Genomic DNA, 17,480 nt, shown 5'->3' on the forward strand with positions numbered 1-17,480 from the left:
AGATAGGATAGTACTTAAAAGATAATCATTGAAATTACAGTATTTTTATTACATATTTGCATTGGTATATGAGAGTCAGTGTCAGAATTATGTTATATAAATGGAACTGTAATCAGTTGTGCACAATCCATTTCAGGAAATGGTTATCAAATGCACACGTTTGAGCTGCTAGGGTCTCATCATTTGATTCTGATATGATAATCCTGCTGTTTTATTTGTTAAACTTTAAATCTATAATAAATAAGCACTTGAATAATTTTAAACTTTTTTATTTGTACACATTATGTAAACACTTTTTTGAGGCGGTGTTTTTGACTTACCTGGGGAATTTGGTGTGTGCCCACTTCCCCTCCCCAATCCAAACTTATCATTATTCGGATACCTGTCAGATAGTCAAATTATGAAATATTGGTGTTACTGCGTTTGAAATTCTTCAGCTCAAATCACTGAGGGTTCCATTTAAAAATAATCCCTAGTCTTATTGTTTTGCCCCATTTTTAATATCTTTTAGCGACAGCGATGAGGAAAAGAAAGCAAGAAGAGGCAGATCTCCCAAAGGTGAATTCAAAGATGAAGAGGAGACTGTGACGACAAAGCATATCCACATCACACAGGCCACAGAGACCACCACCACAAGACACAAGCGCACAGCAAATCCTTCCAAAACCATTGATCTTGGAGCAGCAGCACATTACACGGGGGACAAAGCAAGTCCAGATCAGAATGTTTCAACTCATACACCTCAGTCTTCAGTGAAGGTGGGAATGACATGAGTTTACACATTATACAGTTGTATTTTTGTAAATTACACTTAGAATTACTGCATTAGTAGGCTTGGGCATTTCTAGGTAATCATATTAATTATAGATCATGTGGCATGTGTTAGTCATTAATAATAAGAACTCTCTTTGGAGGAGGAAACCTGTCCAATTGCTAAGTGATTGTCTGTGTACTTTGTTTGAAAATAGGAATGACACTCTTGGTTCATTTGGGAAAGGTCGTCAGTCAGAATGTGGTGCATCTGGTTTTCTCTAGACATCACCACTGGTACCAAGCGCAAGATTCATAAAGGAAAAAACATGGGAGTGTTTGGAAGTTTTAAGAAGCGATAGAAGAGGAGAAAAGAGATATTTCCTCCAGATATTTAGGGAAAATGGCCTTGTTTAATATAGAGATGGTGCCTATGAAAGGAGGCTCATTTGTCCCTTGGTCACTATTGATCAGTAGCAGCACTGCTTTTTGTGCCTTCTTCATTCATTTTCTTATTCACCACAAAAATGAAATCTAATAAATAACTAGCTGCAAGCAAGTCTTTTGGACAGAAATCTGCCAAAGAGGGAGATTTGCCCTGAAAGGCTGAACAGTTGCTTTATCGCTTTTCCCTCACTAGTGTTCATCCAACTTGTATTTTCACATCAAATATAGTTGGAAGCTAGGGAAAATATTTTTCTAGTGTATCCTGTAAATTGTAGGTGACTCTAAAAATAAAGCTAGTCCTGCTTAGTGGTAAGAACTGTGTCAACTTTTGCCGAATATCTTCTGGGGTATAATTTCACCCATATTGTGCTCTTTTTAGTTTTGATGAAAACCTTAAAATAACTCAACTTTAGTTAAGGTTAAGGAGGGGAAATGACTCTGTTATTTCCTTGTAGTCTTAGCTTTCCCCTGCCATGGATGCAGTAAGCTTACTGATAACTGTATGATCTGATAGATAGTCATAATTAAAATCCACATATATAATGGCTGTTAGAGGGAGAATTCATTTAAGGTTGCATGAGGAAAGTCATCCAAACTGCATAATTTTTAAAAACAAACTGAGTTGTTTCTTGTTCCTTTGAGGGGGGGGGGTGGGCATGGGTTGGCATGTGGAAGTTCCCAGGCCAGGGATCAAACCCATGTCACAGGATCTGCTGCAGTGATAACGCTGGATCCTTAACCCAATGTACCACAAGAGAACTCCTAAACTGAGCATCTTAAAGGATTTTATCTTAAAGGATTTTAAATATCAGTTTGTAGTACAGCCTCAACATATGTCACTGACATAAATATTTTATATTGGTATTTTAAGCTTTTTGATTTTGTTTTTGTTACCAAAAAATTCTCAAACTGAAGTTCTTAAAAAGTTACTAAGCTGCTTCAGATCTCTTTCAATCTCCAAGCCTTTTTGAACCAAAATATACACTATTTTAATCTTCAGAACTCAAATTAATATGCCTTGGAGTTTACAGGGTTTCCCTATTGCCCAGCACTTCTGTTCTAACTTAGTGTGTATGTATTGAACATATGTAGGACCTATGCACCAGGGTGCTTAGGACTGTGGAGAAGAAGAAAATCATATTACAACTCCAGCCCCACAATTTAGTTTGGCAGCTGATGTCAAGGCATATCAAACAATGTAGAATTATTCTGACACATGTGGTATACAAACAGTAAGTGTTGCTAAAGTTCACAGAATCATAGAGTTTTAGAGCTGGATAAGATCTTGGCCTCCAATCCAGTAGATCTCAGACTTTGCCTTATACATTGCAATTATCAAGGGAGCTTTGTAAGTTGGTCCAGGCCAAAATCCCACCCTGGTCAGTGATGATTCAGTATGTGGGCGATGGAGATGGGCATATATATATGTATTTTAATACTTATTTTAATACTTCTGAAGTGATTCTGTGTTAAGATTTGACTGGGATCTGGAAGGTATGTTTTTTCATAGTGAAATTCAGTAAGAAAAGAGAGATGAGAGGGTAACCCAGGAAGAATGGACATGCTTAATTTCATCTGATTTTGGACAAGAAATGACTTCGGGAAAAGAGGAGTGTGTATGTTAGGGACTTTTACAGTTCTAGGAATACAATTACTTAAAAATACTGTCTTTCTATAAGGATTCAAGGTCACTTCTCTTTTTTCAGAAAAGGCAGTCCTCCTTTATTAAGATAATTATAGGTATTTGTGACTAAGTTAGAAATTAGAGATGAGTAAATTTAAACAACAACAAAAAAAACCAGTAGAAATTTGTTTTCTAAGCCTATTAGTTCTGTGTGTGTTTTCAGACTTCAGTGCCTAGCAGCAAGTCATCTGGTGACCTTGTCGATCTGTTTGATGGTACTAGCCAGTCAACAGGTAAGCTTCCACATTGGCTTTTTTGTTTTAGTAACCTTAGTTTCAGAGTAATTTTGTAAAATGGCAAATAAAAGATGGAATGCAAAAAAATTTTTTTTTTTAATTTTTTGTGTTAAATTTATTTTTAATGTGAAATTAATGAGCCTTGAGCATTATTTGGGAAGAAGCATTTAATATCCTAAAGTAAGTAAGGCGAGTGCTTAAGATTTGGTAATTCAGTAATCCCCACCCTCTAAATTTCTTTAGCACTGGGTATTTAGGTTACTTACTGCTCTGCTCATTTCACTGTCTTTCCATAAATCTTAATTCTGGCTCTCAAGTTAGCCAGACCTAGAGTTGACTTAAACTTTTCATTCATTTATTCAGTAAACATTTGTTGAAGCAGACACTGGCCTAGGTGCTTGAGATATGATGGTTTATTTAGTAAAACTGTTCTTGCCCTCATGGGAAGGTCAAGTGGAGGAAGTAATCATTAATCAAAGAGTGGCAAATAGTTACAACATGCGGGGTGCTTCCGAGGAGAGAGGCATTCTGTCAAAGTGTAACTGCATACCTGATGTATTTTAAGAGGGCTGCAGCAAAAGATTTCACCAAGATTTTCTCACAGAGAGAATTAGTGATTTCTTTGCTTGATTTCTAATGTGTACTGGATTTTATTAATTCCCTATAAATTGTTTTTAAGAAAATTGATAATCTTAGATTGCATTTGGTGATTATGGAGTCCTAATAAACTGTACTGTGAGTCAAAACAGCTTAAGAAATACAACTTGAATCTAAAGACAGTCTTTCCCAAACTTTGTTTAAAGTTTATTTCACCTTAAAATGTAAATGGCGAGATTGGCGTTTAAATAATGTCAGAGTAAATCTATTGTTTCTAGTTGTGGATAATGATTTTTCAAAACTAAATTGTTTTAAAATTTACATTAATGTTTAAGTGGATGTTTATGATGAAATTACTTATTGATAGTTTAATACATGTAATTAAAGTCTTCTATTATTTTCTCCTTTTTCCTGCCTGCTATCATAAAATTAATTTCACTGGGTGTGAAATTAGTAGGGCATATGGTTCAACTCAGTTTCTGAGATCTTCAATTCCCACTCCCTTTTCTCTGTAACTGTAACTGTTCCTAAAATTATTCTTTAAACTATTGAACTGTCATGCCCAAGGTTACAAGCAACTACATTAGTTGTTTAAAAATTTATGTGCTGTCTTTTTGTATGTTGAGGATTTTAAGTGTAGTATTAACTGGTAGTTAGCATGTAGTCATATAATACAGTCTTAGTGTCACAGAGTATCAACTATTTTGGACTTCGTGGCATGAAATATTAAAGAGCCCCTTTCATGCATCTGTGGAAAGTTTTAATGGAGCAATCAGAGAAGAATTAACTAGGAAGGGTAGATGAGTGAATCTAACTTTTTTCCTTGGTGTTGCTAAGATTGCTTTGAACAGAGAGAATTATTAAATACCAACTTGCTTCCTTTGCTTGGCAAGAAACCTTTGAGTGGTTTTCTTCTCTAGTACAAACAGTAGATTGACTAATTAAATAGAAGTAGCAATTAATATTAATACAGTAATTGAGACAAAGTCTGAATGAAATCTGGAAGATTTCTTGCCTTAATTTTTTTATCTTAATATTTTCTAAAAACCAACCAAATGTGGGTTGACATCATAATTATTTTTTAAAGTCCTCTCCTATTTGAAACAGTTCATTTAACCAGTTTGTGTAGAACTCCCTCTAATAAGTAACATTTCTTTACCCTGAATCTCTATTTAAATATTTTAGCAATATATTTTAAATTGAATTCAGAAGTGGGAAAAAAATTCGATATTAAATCTTTAGTACACCTACGTGTGAGATAGTCTATGAATCTACCATATTAACTTTGCTATTTGGTATGCCATCTGGGTGTCGTTTACCAGATGTGCCTATGTTTATAATAGCGCCATCAGGCAAGTAATGTGGGCATGAACTGTAAACCTAAGCAGATAGGACTTTTGTATCACTCACCAGATAAATGTCTCCTTGGAGAAAATGCTCTTATTTTCTTTTTTTATATGTTGTTACATCCTTCTTATTAGCATATTCAGAAGTATATGTGGTAAAATCATTGTAGAGTGTCAACTAAGTTTAAAAAAAAAACACAGGTGAAACACAGTCATCAAGATTTACTTGAGACTGTCTTGATAAATGTCCCACTCTGGTGATATTCTTTTAAAATCTGTATACAGGTGATATTTTGGTGACTTTTACATATAGTATGTTTCTAAGTAAACATTTTTAAAAATAAATAATAATTTGAAGTATTTAGAAAATAAGGCAGTTAAAATTTCAATGCCAAAACCCATTCTATTTCATTTTTAGTATATCTTAAAAGTTTACACCTTGTCTCCTTTGTCCCTTTTGTAATTAAGGAGTTTAGATCTTGATTAAGATACTACTACAAAGAAAGAGGTTGAGGAGAAAATACAAAATCATAAAGACTTGCAGTGTGTTTTGAATTTTTTTAACTTCAGAATTTTTTTTTAAATTAAAGCATATCAAATCCAGGATGTTCATTACACTTGTATTTGAACTTGTTGTCCTGTACCCAGTAACCACTAAAGGTAGTTGAGATATTTACATGTATTATGAACCACCTTGAGTTATTGGTTGTTACAAACCAACTTATAGATCAGAATTTTAATGGGATTTGTCTCTAGTTTAAGCCAAATTTACTAATTTTATGGGAAAAAGTGATGCACTGTAACTTAGATGCATAAAGTTAAGTATTAATAAAGTTGGTGAAGCATCTTTTTTTACGTGTTCTTTATAATCAGTCAGTATACTTACTTAAGTATTTATTATGTTGCGCATCTTTTTCAGACTTTTAGATAAGGATTTTATAATTATTATATTTTTTTGTAAACTCTTTTTCACCTAAAAATTTCATTGCCATTTCCTTGTGATAGTTGGTATTTTTCACACCTTTTAATTGCTTTATAATCTTAACCATTGTGTAAATATGCTGTAATTTACTTGACTAGTCGGCCTCTTATGTTTTGGACATCAAGTTTTGTTCCTAAACTTCTCTCTAACAATAGTAGTGAATAGCAACTTTCAAAACCTTCCATTTTGGTAAAGAGAAAATAGTATTTCATTTTATTTTGCACATGCTTGGTGACTGAGTGTGAATACTTTTCATGCTTTTTTTTTATATGCCAGTTGTAACTTGTCTGTTCATGTCCTTTGTCCTTTTGGGGGGGTAGTGCAGGGAGGGGCTGTTTAGCCTTGCTGATTTTTAAAAAACATTTATATTACTTCTTTGTCATCTATTTACAGGTTTTTTTGCATTTTGTCATTTAAATTTTTTTTTTTTTTTTTAGAATTCTTCATGCAACAGTTTTTCATAATGTAATCTAGATTAAATTCTTTGTTGAAGAGAATTTCCGTTTGTTAAAGTACTGTGTAGTTCAGCTGTATTTTCCCTGTTCACAGTATTGCCGTGGATAATACATGTTCCCAGCTGGTGATTGTAAATAACCTCCTTGCTGCCCTGAAAAGGCAGATGGAAATAGTTCATTTATAATGACAGCTCTCATGTGGGAATCTTGAAGGATAACTCTTGTTGTGAAATTTAGCAGTCTTCCACATGCAGCAGTTTTTTGGTAGACTCTTTAATTAAATTCCCTTAGAAGTTATATGGAAAAATGCTTAAGTGTAGAAAATTTGTTAAATTTAAGACACTGATATGAATAACATCATGTATATAGGTGTGGCTAGTCCCTCCTAAGAGGAAGAAACTTTGCCTAAATGAAATAAAGAGATTTTTAATTTCTGAGCTGGCTTCCAAGGTTGAAGATCACACCGTATAAAACATAAGTAGAAGCATAATCTATGGCACACCAAAAGATGGAGAAGTCCTTTTTAATGAAAGGTAGCTTCTTTTTGTACAGTACTTATGTGTATGTTTCCACTTTTTGACTTCCAGTATTTTTTTTTTTTTTGAGATTCATTCATGTTGTTGTGTATATCAGAAATGTGTTCCTTTTTACTGCCGAGTAGTAAACCATTGTATTACGGTTTGTGGATAACTAAGGTGTTTCCAATTTGGACCACTAAGAATAAAGCTGCTAAGAACATTTGTGTGCAAATCTTTTTAGACATGCATTAACACCCCCGCCGCCCACCTTGGCTGCATTTGTGGCATGTTCCTGGGTCAAGGATTGAACCCATCGCCATAGCAGCGACTCAAGCTGCTACAGTGACATTGGTGGCTCCTCAACCCACTGAACCACAGGGGAACTCCACTTCCAGTATTTTTAAACTAGTTATGTTTGAAATTAAACTCCCTGCAGCACAGATGGAGAGAAGAGTATTTACTATAGACAAGTTATGGACATAGCATAATTTGAATTTAGGTGTTAGAAGGTAGAGCAATAGGATAACTAAAATAGATAATTATTTGAAATATCATATTTGGGATATGATAAAAATACGTCACTCACTTTGAAGATGTGTTTCACAGTATTCAGCGCTTTTCTCCACAGCATGTATTTTCTTTGTAGCCCAGACTGTATATAAGATTTGAAAATCTGTAACTTGTTTGGCATAATAAACTACATGATGATATTTATGCACTCCTTGGATGAATAAAATGAAAATAATCCCCAATTTTCAAATCCCTGAATGTTATAATAAAATATTAACTATCATTCCCTTACCTAACAGAATACTTCAATCAGTATTTTTAACATGAAGGAATATTGCAGAAGACAAACTTAGGAATATTAAGCAGGAACTACACTAGGTTTTATTAATACATGCGCTTTTTTTATATAGTTTAAAAATGTAGCTCATTGATGTTTTATATGCCTTGTCACATTTATCATGATGTATGTATCTTTAAAAAAGAGAGAAACAAATCACTGTGATATTTTCCTTTGGATGAAGCGAGAGTAGACCTATGAGCTGTAGTTGTTGGTAGGAGTAGAGAACCTTGGCCTTGGTGGAAGTTAGTTCATGGTAAGTGAGGCGATATGTGAATATGTGCATCTGTAGTAAGGGGAAGGAATGAGGAATTCGTTATGCCTGATAGCCTACAGTAAATATGCCTTAAAAAGAAATACCAAGTATACATGTATCTGAAACTGATTTGTTCCTTTTATTACTGCTGGCCGTTTATTAAGAAGGGGAGATGGTTCTAGTTTAATTAACCCAGTTGAGTGTAGCAGATGGGGCAGAATGTCTTGCAGCGATAAGACAATTCAGAAATGGCACCAGATGTTGGAAGCTGTCCCTGGTGGTGTTTGAGTGCAGCCCAGATGTTCCAGTCCCACCTGGCTAGTTTCTAAGCACTGCAGGCTAAGCAGCTGTGATGTAACCTATATAATGTTCACATAACACTAAAAGCACTATAATTGAACTGCCGTTCTAAATTTCTAAGGTTGTGACTCTCAAGAGGTGAAATCTTTAAGGACAAACAAAAATAAAGACAACTATTTAAGGTTTTAGATCCTTTGGCTATTGCTCTTTCACTGATAACTGAATTGGGCAGAAGTGGAATATAAAATTTAACATAATGTGACTGTTCAAATTGTAGATAAAAGCAGATATTCATGTAGTGTTTACAAATGAAAATTTGTATGAGAAATGTGATATTAATGCACACAGATTAATCTACAGCCTTATAATTTGAATCTCACCCCTTTAAAAATACCAGTCTGGAAGTAGCAAAAAGCTACTATTTTTTTTAAGTATTAAAAATGCAAGTATTTGCATGTAAACAATAGGGGAGAAAAGTCCAACTAAATCATTGCATTCTTCCTGTAGCTATTAAAACTGCTTTTTATGCAGAACAACCTCAAGGTTTTTTTGTTTTCTTTTTTTAATAAATTTCAAACTCCAGAAAATTTGCCACCTTTTTTTCTCTAGTTCTTCATTGATTTATTTTGTACATTTGAGAATTGCAAACATCATGACATTTTGCCCCTAAAATACTTCAGTGTGTATTTCCTTACAACAAGAACATTCTCCCTTATAATCACAATATCATTATCATACTTAGGAAATTTAACATAAAGACAGTATTGTATAATATACAGACCATATTCACATTTCCCTTGTGTCTCAATTATGTTATTTCAGGATAGCACTTTTTTAAATATCCAGAGTCCAGTCAGAGATAACACTTTTCATTTACTTCTCATTTTTCTTTAGGCTTCTTTAATCTGAAATAGTCCTACTCTTTTGTGTTTTATGATGACTTTTTCTGAAGAGTCTTGAGAATGTCCCTCAATTTGTATTTGTTTGATTACATTCCTCGTGGTTGGATTCAGGTTAAAAATTTTTGGCAGGAATTTCTGCATGGTTCTAACAGTTTAACTTTTTCCTCAAACTTAATTTCTAGGAGGATCAGCTGATTTATTTGGAGGATTTGCTGACTTTGGTTCAGCTGCTGCATCAGGCAATTTCCCTTCCCAAGGTATGATACAATTTGGCCAGAAATCTAGGGGCAGTGAAAATAACAACTCTTTTCCCCCCACCCCCTGCTCAATCAGCTTCTTTTTGTCATTTTTCTATTTGGAGTATTTATAATTCCTAATTCCCAGAGAACTTATTCACAAAAGTACTTTATTTGGCCAGTATCTTTAAATTTTCCAAATGAATTAGTTGGTTGTAAACTACTCAGTATACCTAAATAAAACTGTGCTCACTCACAGGTAACTCTTGTTTAGTTTTTGAGAGGGAGGGGTGAGTAAATGGGTAGGGATTGTGAAGAAGTATAAATCTCACTCGGGCATCTAGAATATTATGGGTTATGTTTAGCTTATGATATGATTTTCATGAATGAAATTCAAGGACATTGGAACTGGGGAGATTATCTTACTAAAATCCATTTCTTTGTAACTTGGATATCTTAAGAGAATTTCTATGAAAAACTGAGCTTCACTTTGACATAGCTTAAATAGTGAGCAGTTGAAACTCAGGCAAAAAAAAAACAAAAAACCTTCCTCATTCCATGTTAAATTAGAAATTTAAAAATACCCTAGATTTGTTGTGATCACAATATTTGTAAAATTTGTGAAAATTGACTCATTATGTTGTCTACTTGAAACTAATATAATGTCATATGTCAATTATACCCTCATTTTTTTTAAAAAAAATTAAAAAGGGGGAAAAGCTTCCATCTAAGTAGAATATAGGCTTAAACATAAAGGATTGGTGTGAAGGGCTGTATCTTTCCCTTACTTTATTAATATTTTTATCTTAACCCCATTGCCATATACTATGGTTGCCATTTAACTTTCTGAAAGCCTCTGAGCCTCCACCTTTCTAAAATTGGGAATAATGCTACTTGTTCTTCATATAGAGTAGTCATAGTTCTTCATACGGATAAAGTAATGCCTACAGAAGTATGTAGAGTAGGGTCTAAGTTCATTATTAAGTGTCTTTTAATATAAAGTGTGGTCATTCTGAAGTTTGAGATAAAATATAAAAAGTTTAACTATGAAGATCATAAACATGAGGTAAGGGAAGGAGGAAAGATATAATTGAAATGAATTAGTCTTATTTCAAGTAGAATTACCTATCCCCATTATTGGATTAAAATTTACATTTAGTACTATCTAGGTTTGTGAGGTTTTAGGAAGGGAGATGCATAGGTTTTAATGTAATTTGGGTAACTTGGACAACTTGTGTAAATTCAAAGTATCTCCTAGAAACCAGAATTGTGTAGTGATGAACTACTTCATTTTAGCAATATGGTTATGCCTTCTAAGGGTTAATACCTTACTTCAGGCAAATCTAAGTAGAAAATAAATATTGCCCTAATTTTACAGCCTGTGTAATTCTCAAAGTTTTTATGTGTATAAAGTTGCCTGTATGCAAATAATTCAAATATGTTAATGTTGCTAAGTGATACATCGCTTCATCTATATGCATGTGATTAATATAACCTATCACCATTACGCATGGGGCTGAAACTGTTGCAACAATGATTAATCATTTCTGAACAATATATGCCTCACTAGAAATCTCTTCCCCACGTGATTAATCATCTTAGATAAAGTTTGCAGATGGGGCAACACTTTTTGCCCCAGTTTCCATTCTTAGTCTCTTTTATAGATCAAGCAAATAGAAAACCAGCATGAAGTTTACCTTTATCCAGCAGTCTTCCTTAAATTAGTTTAAATTGTTTAATATAGAGAACTAATTGAACTCTTTAATTCACTCTTTTTTGTAAAGATCAAAGATATGTTTTAGCAAAATCCTGAGGTAACGAATATTAGCCCAGTTCTTACATTAAGTTATTGGTAGAGCTTGGGGTTTCTAAGTGAATTATTTTCTCCTTTGAGGGTGCTTACATTATGATATGGTTAATAGAAGAATATAATTTTAAAGACCTAATGTTATTATTCTCTTTTGATATTTAGCATAATGAATTTTACAGTGGTTTACCTTTTAGGCTAGACCAAATGCATTTCCAAGTTGTAAGAGAACATGGAGTACAAAGAAATGGTGTTAATTTAGAAATACATACTGTTCACTTTCAGATGACACTTTATATGTAGTTCTTTCTTCCTCTTTGCTTTTTCTCAACTACTATTAATTCATATTTATCTATTTGTCCTTTAAAAAGGTTTACTTACTTAGTATAGCCTAGTTTTAAAAAAAAATTTAATGTCACTAGCCTTCCTATTTATTTTATTCCAAATAGTTATTATTTATGCAGAATTTAAGAAGCTTGACTTACACTTTTATATGGCATACTTAAAGGAAAGAAAATGTGATGGTTTGGCTCTCCCCTGTCTTTTCACAGTTAATCCAGAGGAACAATAAATAACAAACCTTAAATGGCACTTACAGTATATTAAGTTATTTAATCTTCACAACTTAGCTTTTTAAAGTAGGTCACAGGAAAGGTTAAGGGTTACACACAGCCATTAAGATACAATATCCATTTTCTTAAATACTTCAGTCTATTAACCTTTATCAATTTTTATATTATTAAATGTATTAATTCTCAAACTTGTTATAATTACACTGAAGTAATTATAAAATATTTTGTTTCTTTCTTAAAATACTAGCATGTGTTCCCCTCTTAAGACTTTTTACTTAGATTGAACAGTCTCATTTGAAGCAAGCAATATACTAAGGTTACATATCATGGCTGTCTGCAGCCCTTGTGTTGTCAATGGAAGCGTGGCTAAATGGGTGAGAACTTCTTACAGAAATTTACTAATCCTATTATTCTTAATTTTATTGAGGTTTTTTTTTTAATGAATTTGGGGTTTTATTTACTTGCGTTAGTATAAATCGTAGTTTGATTCCTCTTTGAAGTTTTCCAAATAACGAATGAAAAGAAGGGATTGAATTCTCTGATTTTACTGAGTTATTTTTTGCATGAGGGTTCTGGATCTCACAGCAAAAAATTTAACCAGTTTAGAGTTTTCTTCTTGTTTTTTGGGGGAGGGGTCTCAAGCTAGTTCATATTTGTTAGGTAGAAACATATTTGATATGCAACATTAGGTTGAAGGGAAGTTTTAATTGTAATTTTTAATGTGTTACCTCAGACCTGCCAATGCCAAAAGATGAATTTTACTTTACATGTGGAAGTTTTTTTTCTTTTGCCACCTTGTTAGCATTTGTGGAATATTCATAAAAGAATAACGTCCAGATGGAGACGGTACCTGCAGATGTTAATCTGGATGGACGCAGATCAGCTCTAATTTGTTTCAGTTGGTAGATTGTCGTATTTGTTTTGTGCATTTCAGAAACTTTCTTACACTTAAAATTGTTTTTCTTAGTAACACCAACAAGTGGGAACGGAGACTTTGGTGACTGGAGTGCCTTCAACCAAGCCCCATCAGGCCCTGTTGCTGCCAGTGGCGAGCTCTTTGGCAGTGCCTCACAGCCAGTTGTAGAACTTGTCAGTGGCTCACAACCAGCTCTAGGCCCACCTCCAGGTTCCTCAAATTCTTCAGAACTATTTGATCTTATGGGCTCATCCCAGGCAACCATGACATCTTCCCAGAGTATGAATTTCTCTATGATGAGCACTAATACTGTAGGGCTGGGTTTGCCCATGTCAAGATCACAGGTAAGTTGGCCTGCCTCCTTTGGAAATTGTGATTCATAATCTTTGAAGTGCTCTAACTAATATAATGGCTGATTAGCATAAAACAGAAAAATGAACAAGTGATGCATAGATTACTTTTGCACATTGCATTTACCTTATGCCCTTTGCCCTGGTTTAGTCATTTGGGTTCTCCAGGGCAAGGCCTTCTCACCCATCTTGCAGTCTTTGCAAAAGTTAAGTGTGATGCCTTGCACAGACAAGGTATATGCTAAAAATTTACTGAATTAATAAGTAAATTGGTATTTAATAGTTTAAAATTGTTTTTAAGAAGGAACAGAGATACATTGCTAATACAGAAAATTATTCTTTAAAATAATGAAATGTTTTTCACTATTCTGGGTCTGCTCTACCTTATATAATGTTTATATAGGCTTATCTTTCAACTCACATTTTCATAAACAACTTAATAGGAACTTTCTGTGTCACCCTTTTTATAATTAAATCTAAAATTACCTAATACTAGTTTAGGATTTCAAATTAGTGCAGGGTTAGAATATATGTGCCTGAGTTGTGCTATTTACTTTTGTTTTTGACTCAGGCTACTCAGGATATTTGTTTATGGTACTAATTATTCATTTTAATGTGTAGATTCTCCTCTTTTGGGTATTAGGATAAAGGAAGAAAGACTCAGAAAGGTGACTGACCTGTATAACAGATATTAGACCTAACGTTAAGAAAAAGGACATGAAAACCACACAAATACCATTAAATTGAACTGAACAAGCCCAAGCCTGTTTATTCTTTATGTAACTGTGTTGTGATTCTTCACATTGGTACATTTTTTATTATTCCTCTTCTGTTTCTTTCCCTTTTTTTGTCCTTGTCACACACGGTGGTTCTGTGCATAATGATAATGAAGATCTTAGCATAGAACATTTACAGTTCTTTTTGGCTTCAGGAGTTTATTACCAAGTCTGGTATATGTTTTGGAGTTACTGTGTGACTAAAGTGCCATCTGATAATCTTAATAGAGCAGGTGCTTTAACTTTTAGAGCATTTTTCTATTTTCCAGCCTTTGCAAAATGTTAGCACAGTGCTGCAGAAGCCTAATCCTCTCTATAATCAGAATACAGATATGGTCCAGAAATCAGTCAGCAAAACCCTGCCCTCTACTTGGTCTGATCCCAGTGTAAACATCAGCCTAGACAACTTACTACCTGGTATGCAGCCTTCCAAACCCCAGCAGCCATCACTCAATACAATGATTCAGCAACAGAGTAAGTTACCATTAAGATACCCCATTTTTTTGTGTGTGTACTTGTAATCCTTTACTCTTATGCAGGTCTGCTTCAAGCTATGAAATAAAATACATAGCACAAACTGTATTGAAGGTGACGGGGTGTTCACTTAAGATTTTTTTTTTTTACATAATACCTGATATCCTTGCTGGCACAGTGAATTGCTTTGTATGTTACTCTTGGCATGATAATATTTATTGTACTGTGCTAAGTTTGGGGAGCCTGATGACTCAAATAAAAACATTTATGGTAGGAGTTCTCTGTGGCTCAATGGTAAAAACCCAACTATTAACCATGAGGGCACGGGTTCGATCCCTGGCCCTGCTCAGTGGGTTAAGGATCCAGCGTTGTGAACTGTGGTGTGGATCGCAGACATGGCCCAGATCCGCTGTGGCTGTGGCTGTGGCATAGGCCAGTAGCTACAGCTCCAATTTGACCCCTAGCCTGGGAACTTTCATATGCCACAGGTGTGGCCTTAAAAAGACAAAAAGTTTTGTTGTAGAAAAATTTTTTAATACAGGTAAATATGTCCCAGAAACAAAAAATTCATCTGAATTCTATAATCCAGGGGTAATCACCATTCATTTTTTTTGTCTTCTCTAAACACATTTTTAATACTGAGTTCATTCAGTATATATTTTGTTTCTTGCAGTTCTCATTCAGCATTGTTTTCCCTGTGTAAAATATTCTTTAAGAAAATGCAATTTTGAGATCTTTATAATTATCCATCATATCAGTGTACAGTTCCTCTCTTGTTGGTTATTTCAATTGTTTCCAGCCTTTTGCTATTATAAATAACTTCATGGCTTTGTATAAATCTTTATACATGTGATTTTCTTCCTTAATATAATGTTCTAAAAATAGAGTAAGTCAAAGGATATAAACTTTTTAAGGTTTTTGATACACAGTAGCTCTTGACAGTTTGTTAAGTCAGATTCAATAATAGATTCTACAAGAATGATTTTTAAAGTGCCCGATGTTTTCCCCTGGTCTACTGTTTCCACATCTTTAGGAAACCAGAGCTAACAGCCACTGAATATTTCTCAAGCGTAAACAATACAACTTAGTTGCCTTCTTTTATAAACTCACTATAAAGTAATTCTGTTGGCATTTACAAGTATTGATGATTAGGAGGATTATATTATTTCCTGCTCTATGGATCTAAGAATTCAGTGTGGTAAAGTTCTTTTGTCTCCTCTTTTCTTCTGGTAGATATGCAACAGCCTATGAATGTGATGACCCAAAGTTTTGGAGCTGTAAACCTCAATTCTCCATCAAACATGCTTCCTGTCCGGCCCCAAACTAACCCTTTGATGGGGGGACCCATGCCTATGAGCATGCCCACTGTAATGACTGGCACCATGGGAATGGCCCCTCTTGGAAATAGTCCGATGATGAACCAGAGCATGATGGGCATGAACATGAACATAGGGATGTCAGCTGCTGGGATGGGCCTGACAGGCACAGTGGGAATGGGCATGCCCAACTTAGCCATGACTTCTGGAACTGCACAACCCAAACAAGATGCCTTTGCAAATTTCGCCAACTTTAGCAAATGAGAGATTGTAAAGGAGCAGATTGAATGAAGGATTTTAGTGGTGTGGATAGGTGATGTTGGGATGGAAAATGCTAATCAACTCCCCTTTCTTTTGTCAATTAAAATAAGCCTGTATTAAGAACCAAAAAGGCGGTTTTATAAAAGCAAAGTATCTAGTATTTCAGATGGCCAGGCAAGGGCACTTCAGATGAGGCAGTCAGAATCATTTTTCCCAGTGAGACTAGATCACAAATGGGGTGGTAAGATCATTGAAAGCCTTTATAAATTGAAGAGCCCATTTTAATATCATAATTTGTGGAAAGACTAGAAGAGGGCTGAATAAATGTGTTGGAATCTCTAATTTTATACGTTTTTCTTTTCCTGAGGAACTTGATTTTTCTGTCCCTGAATCGCCTTGTCACAATTGGGTCTGTTCCTTTTACTACCACTTTTGAGTCCATATATGAAATCATTAAAGTTGGATGATCAGTTTTTTATAAAAATATATATTTTTGTCCAAAAAAAGGCATACATATGTGATTATGGCTAAATCAAAGGTAACTGGAATGTATATACTTTTGCTAATGTTCCAGCAACACTGCTATTATACTATCTATCCAAATTTTTATTGTAACAGAACCTCTTTAAGCAATTGGTGACAGCTATGGGACTTTTCCCATATCTTCTGCTATAATTATTCTTTGCAGAACTAGGAAAGATTTTTTTTCTCAAGACTGCTGTATGGTTTCCTTTAAAAGAAAAAACCTCCAGTATTTTTGTTTTTAGCAGTCATCATTTACACTTTGCACTGATTAACTTGGCAAGGCTTCCTTCCGTGTTTATTCCTGTAGCCACCATGTAACAGGAACATTCGAAAGTGAAAAATATTTATTTTTCTTTTGTTTGGTGTCTTTTAAAAAAAATTGAAAAGGTAAACATCCATCAGAACCTTAAGTTAAATATAAATGTTAGAACTCAACGATGTTGGCTTTTAGATTTTATACAGTTTTTGTTTTGGTTTTGAGTGTATATAATATGGCATTAGCAATATGGTTCCAATAGAGAGGGGTTAAATATATATTATTAAAGGAGACCTGTGGCAGTCAAAGATTTTATTGATTTAATGGAAAATAAAGGAAATTAATTAAAATATTTTTGTTTTCCTGCTGTAATTCTGCATTAAGCTCACATGAAAATCATGATTCTAGAGTTTGGAATGCAAAATTAATTGTTTCAACCTCAAGCTGGGAATATTTTTTAAAATAAATACTATAATATAGGTATCAAATTATTACCTCCCCTACTTTGTGTTGATTTTTTTTTATTAAATTGATAAAACTTTGTTTCCATTGTATTCATAAAGTTCTGTTATACGTAACATTAAAATGTTCATTAAAATCAATGTTGAACTGCTTTTTCTTTCATTATGTTAGACATTTGAGACCGTTTGGAGAAAAAATAATTATAATTT

The 17,480-nt window shown here is 34.0% G+C and overlaps 1 protein-coding gene across 2 annotated transcripts in view; it reads left to right on the forward strand.

Moving 5' to 3' along the window:
- CLINT1 (clathrin interactor 1) overlaps positions 1–17,411 on the forward strand; it is a 57,786-nt gene extending 40,375 nt beyond the window's left edge. The window contains exons 7-12 of one of the 2 annotated variants that reach the window (XM_021076893.2): positions 512–758; positions 3,045–3,114; positions 9,503–9,577; positions 12,903–13,195; positions 14,247–14,451; positions 15,685–17,411. In XM_021076893.2, the coding sequence (XP_020932552.1) occupies positions 512–758; positions 3,045–3,114; positions 9,503–9,577; positions 12,903–13,195; positions 14,247–14,451; positions 15,685–16,031 (1,237 nt within the window). In that variant the 3' untranslated portion in view covers positions 16,032–17,411. The remainder of the gene's footprint in view (positions 1–511; positions 759–3,044; positions 3,115–9,502; positions 9,578–12,902; positions 13,196–14,246; positions 14,452–15,684) is intronic. The other variant, XM_021076894.2, reaches the window with a different exon arrangement.
- Positions 17,412–17,480: the final 69 nt, after the last annotated feature.

The sequence above is a fragment of the Sus scrofa genome, chromosome 16 (assembly GCF_054392235.1).
Source record: "Sus scrofa isolate SSC_HxYL_T2T_F1_AM1 chromosome 16, Sscrofa_HxYL_maternal_Yorkshire_Landrace_v2.0, whole genome shotgun sequence".
NCBI classification, from domain to species: Eukaryota; Metazoa; Chordata; class Mammalia; order Artiodactyla; family Suidae; genus Sus; species Sus scrofa.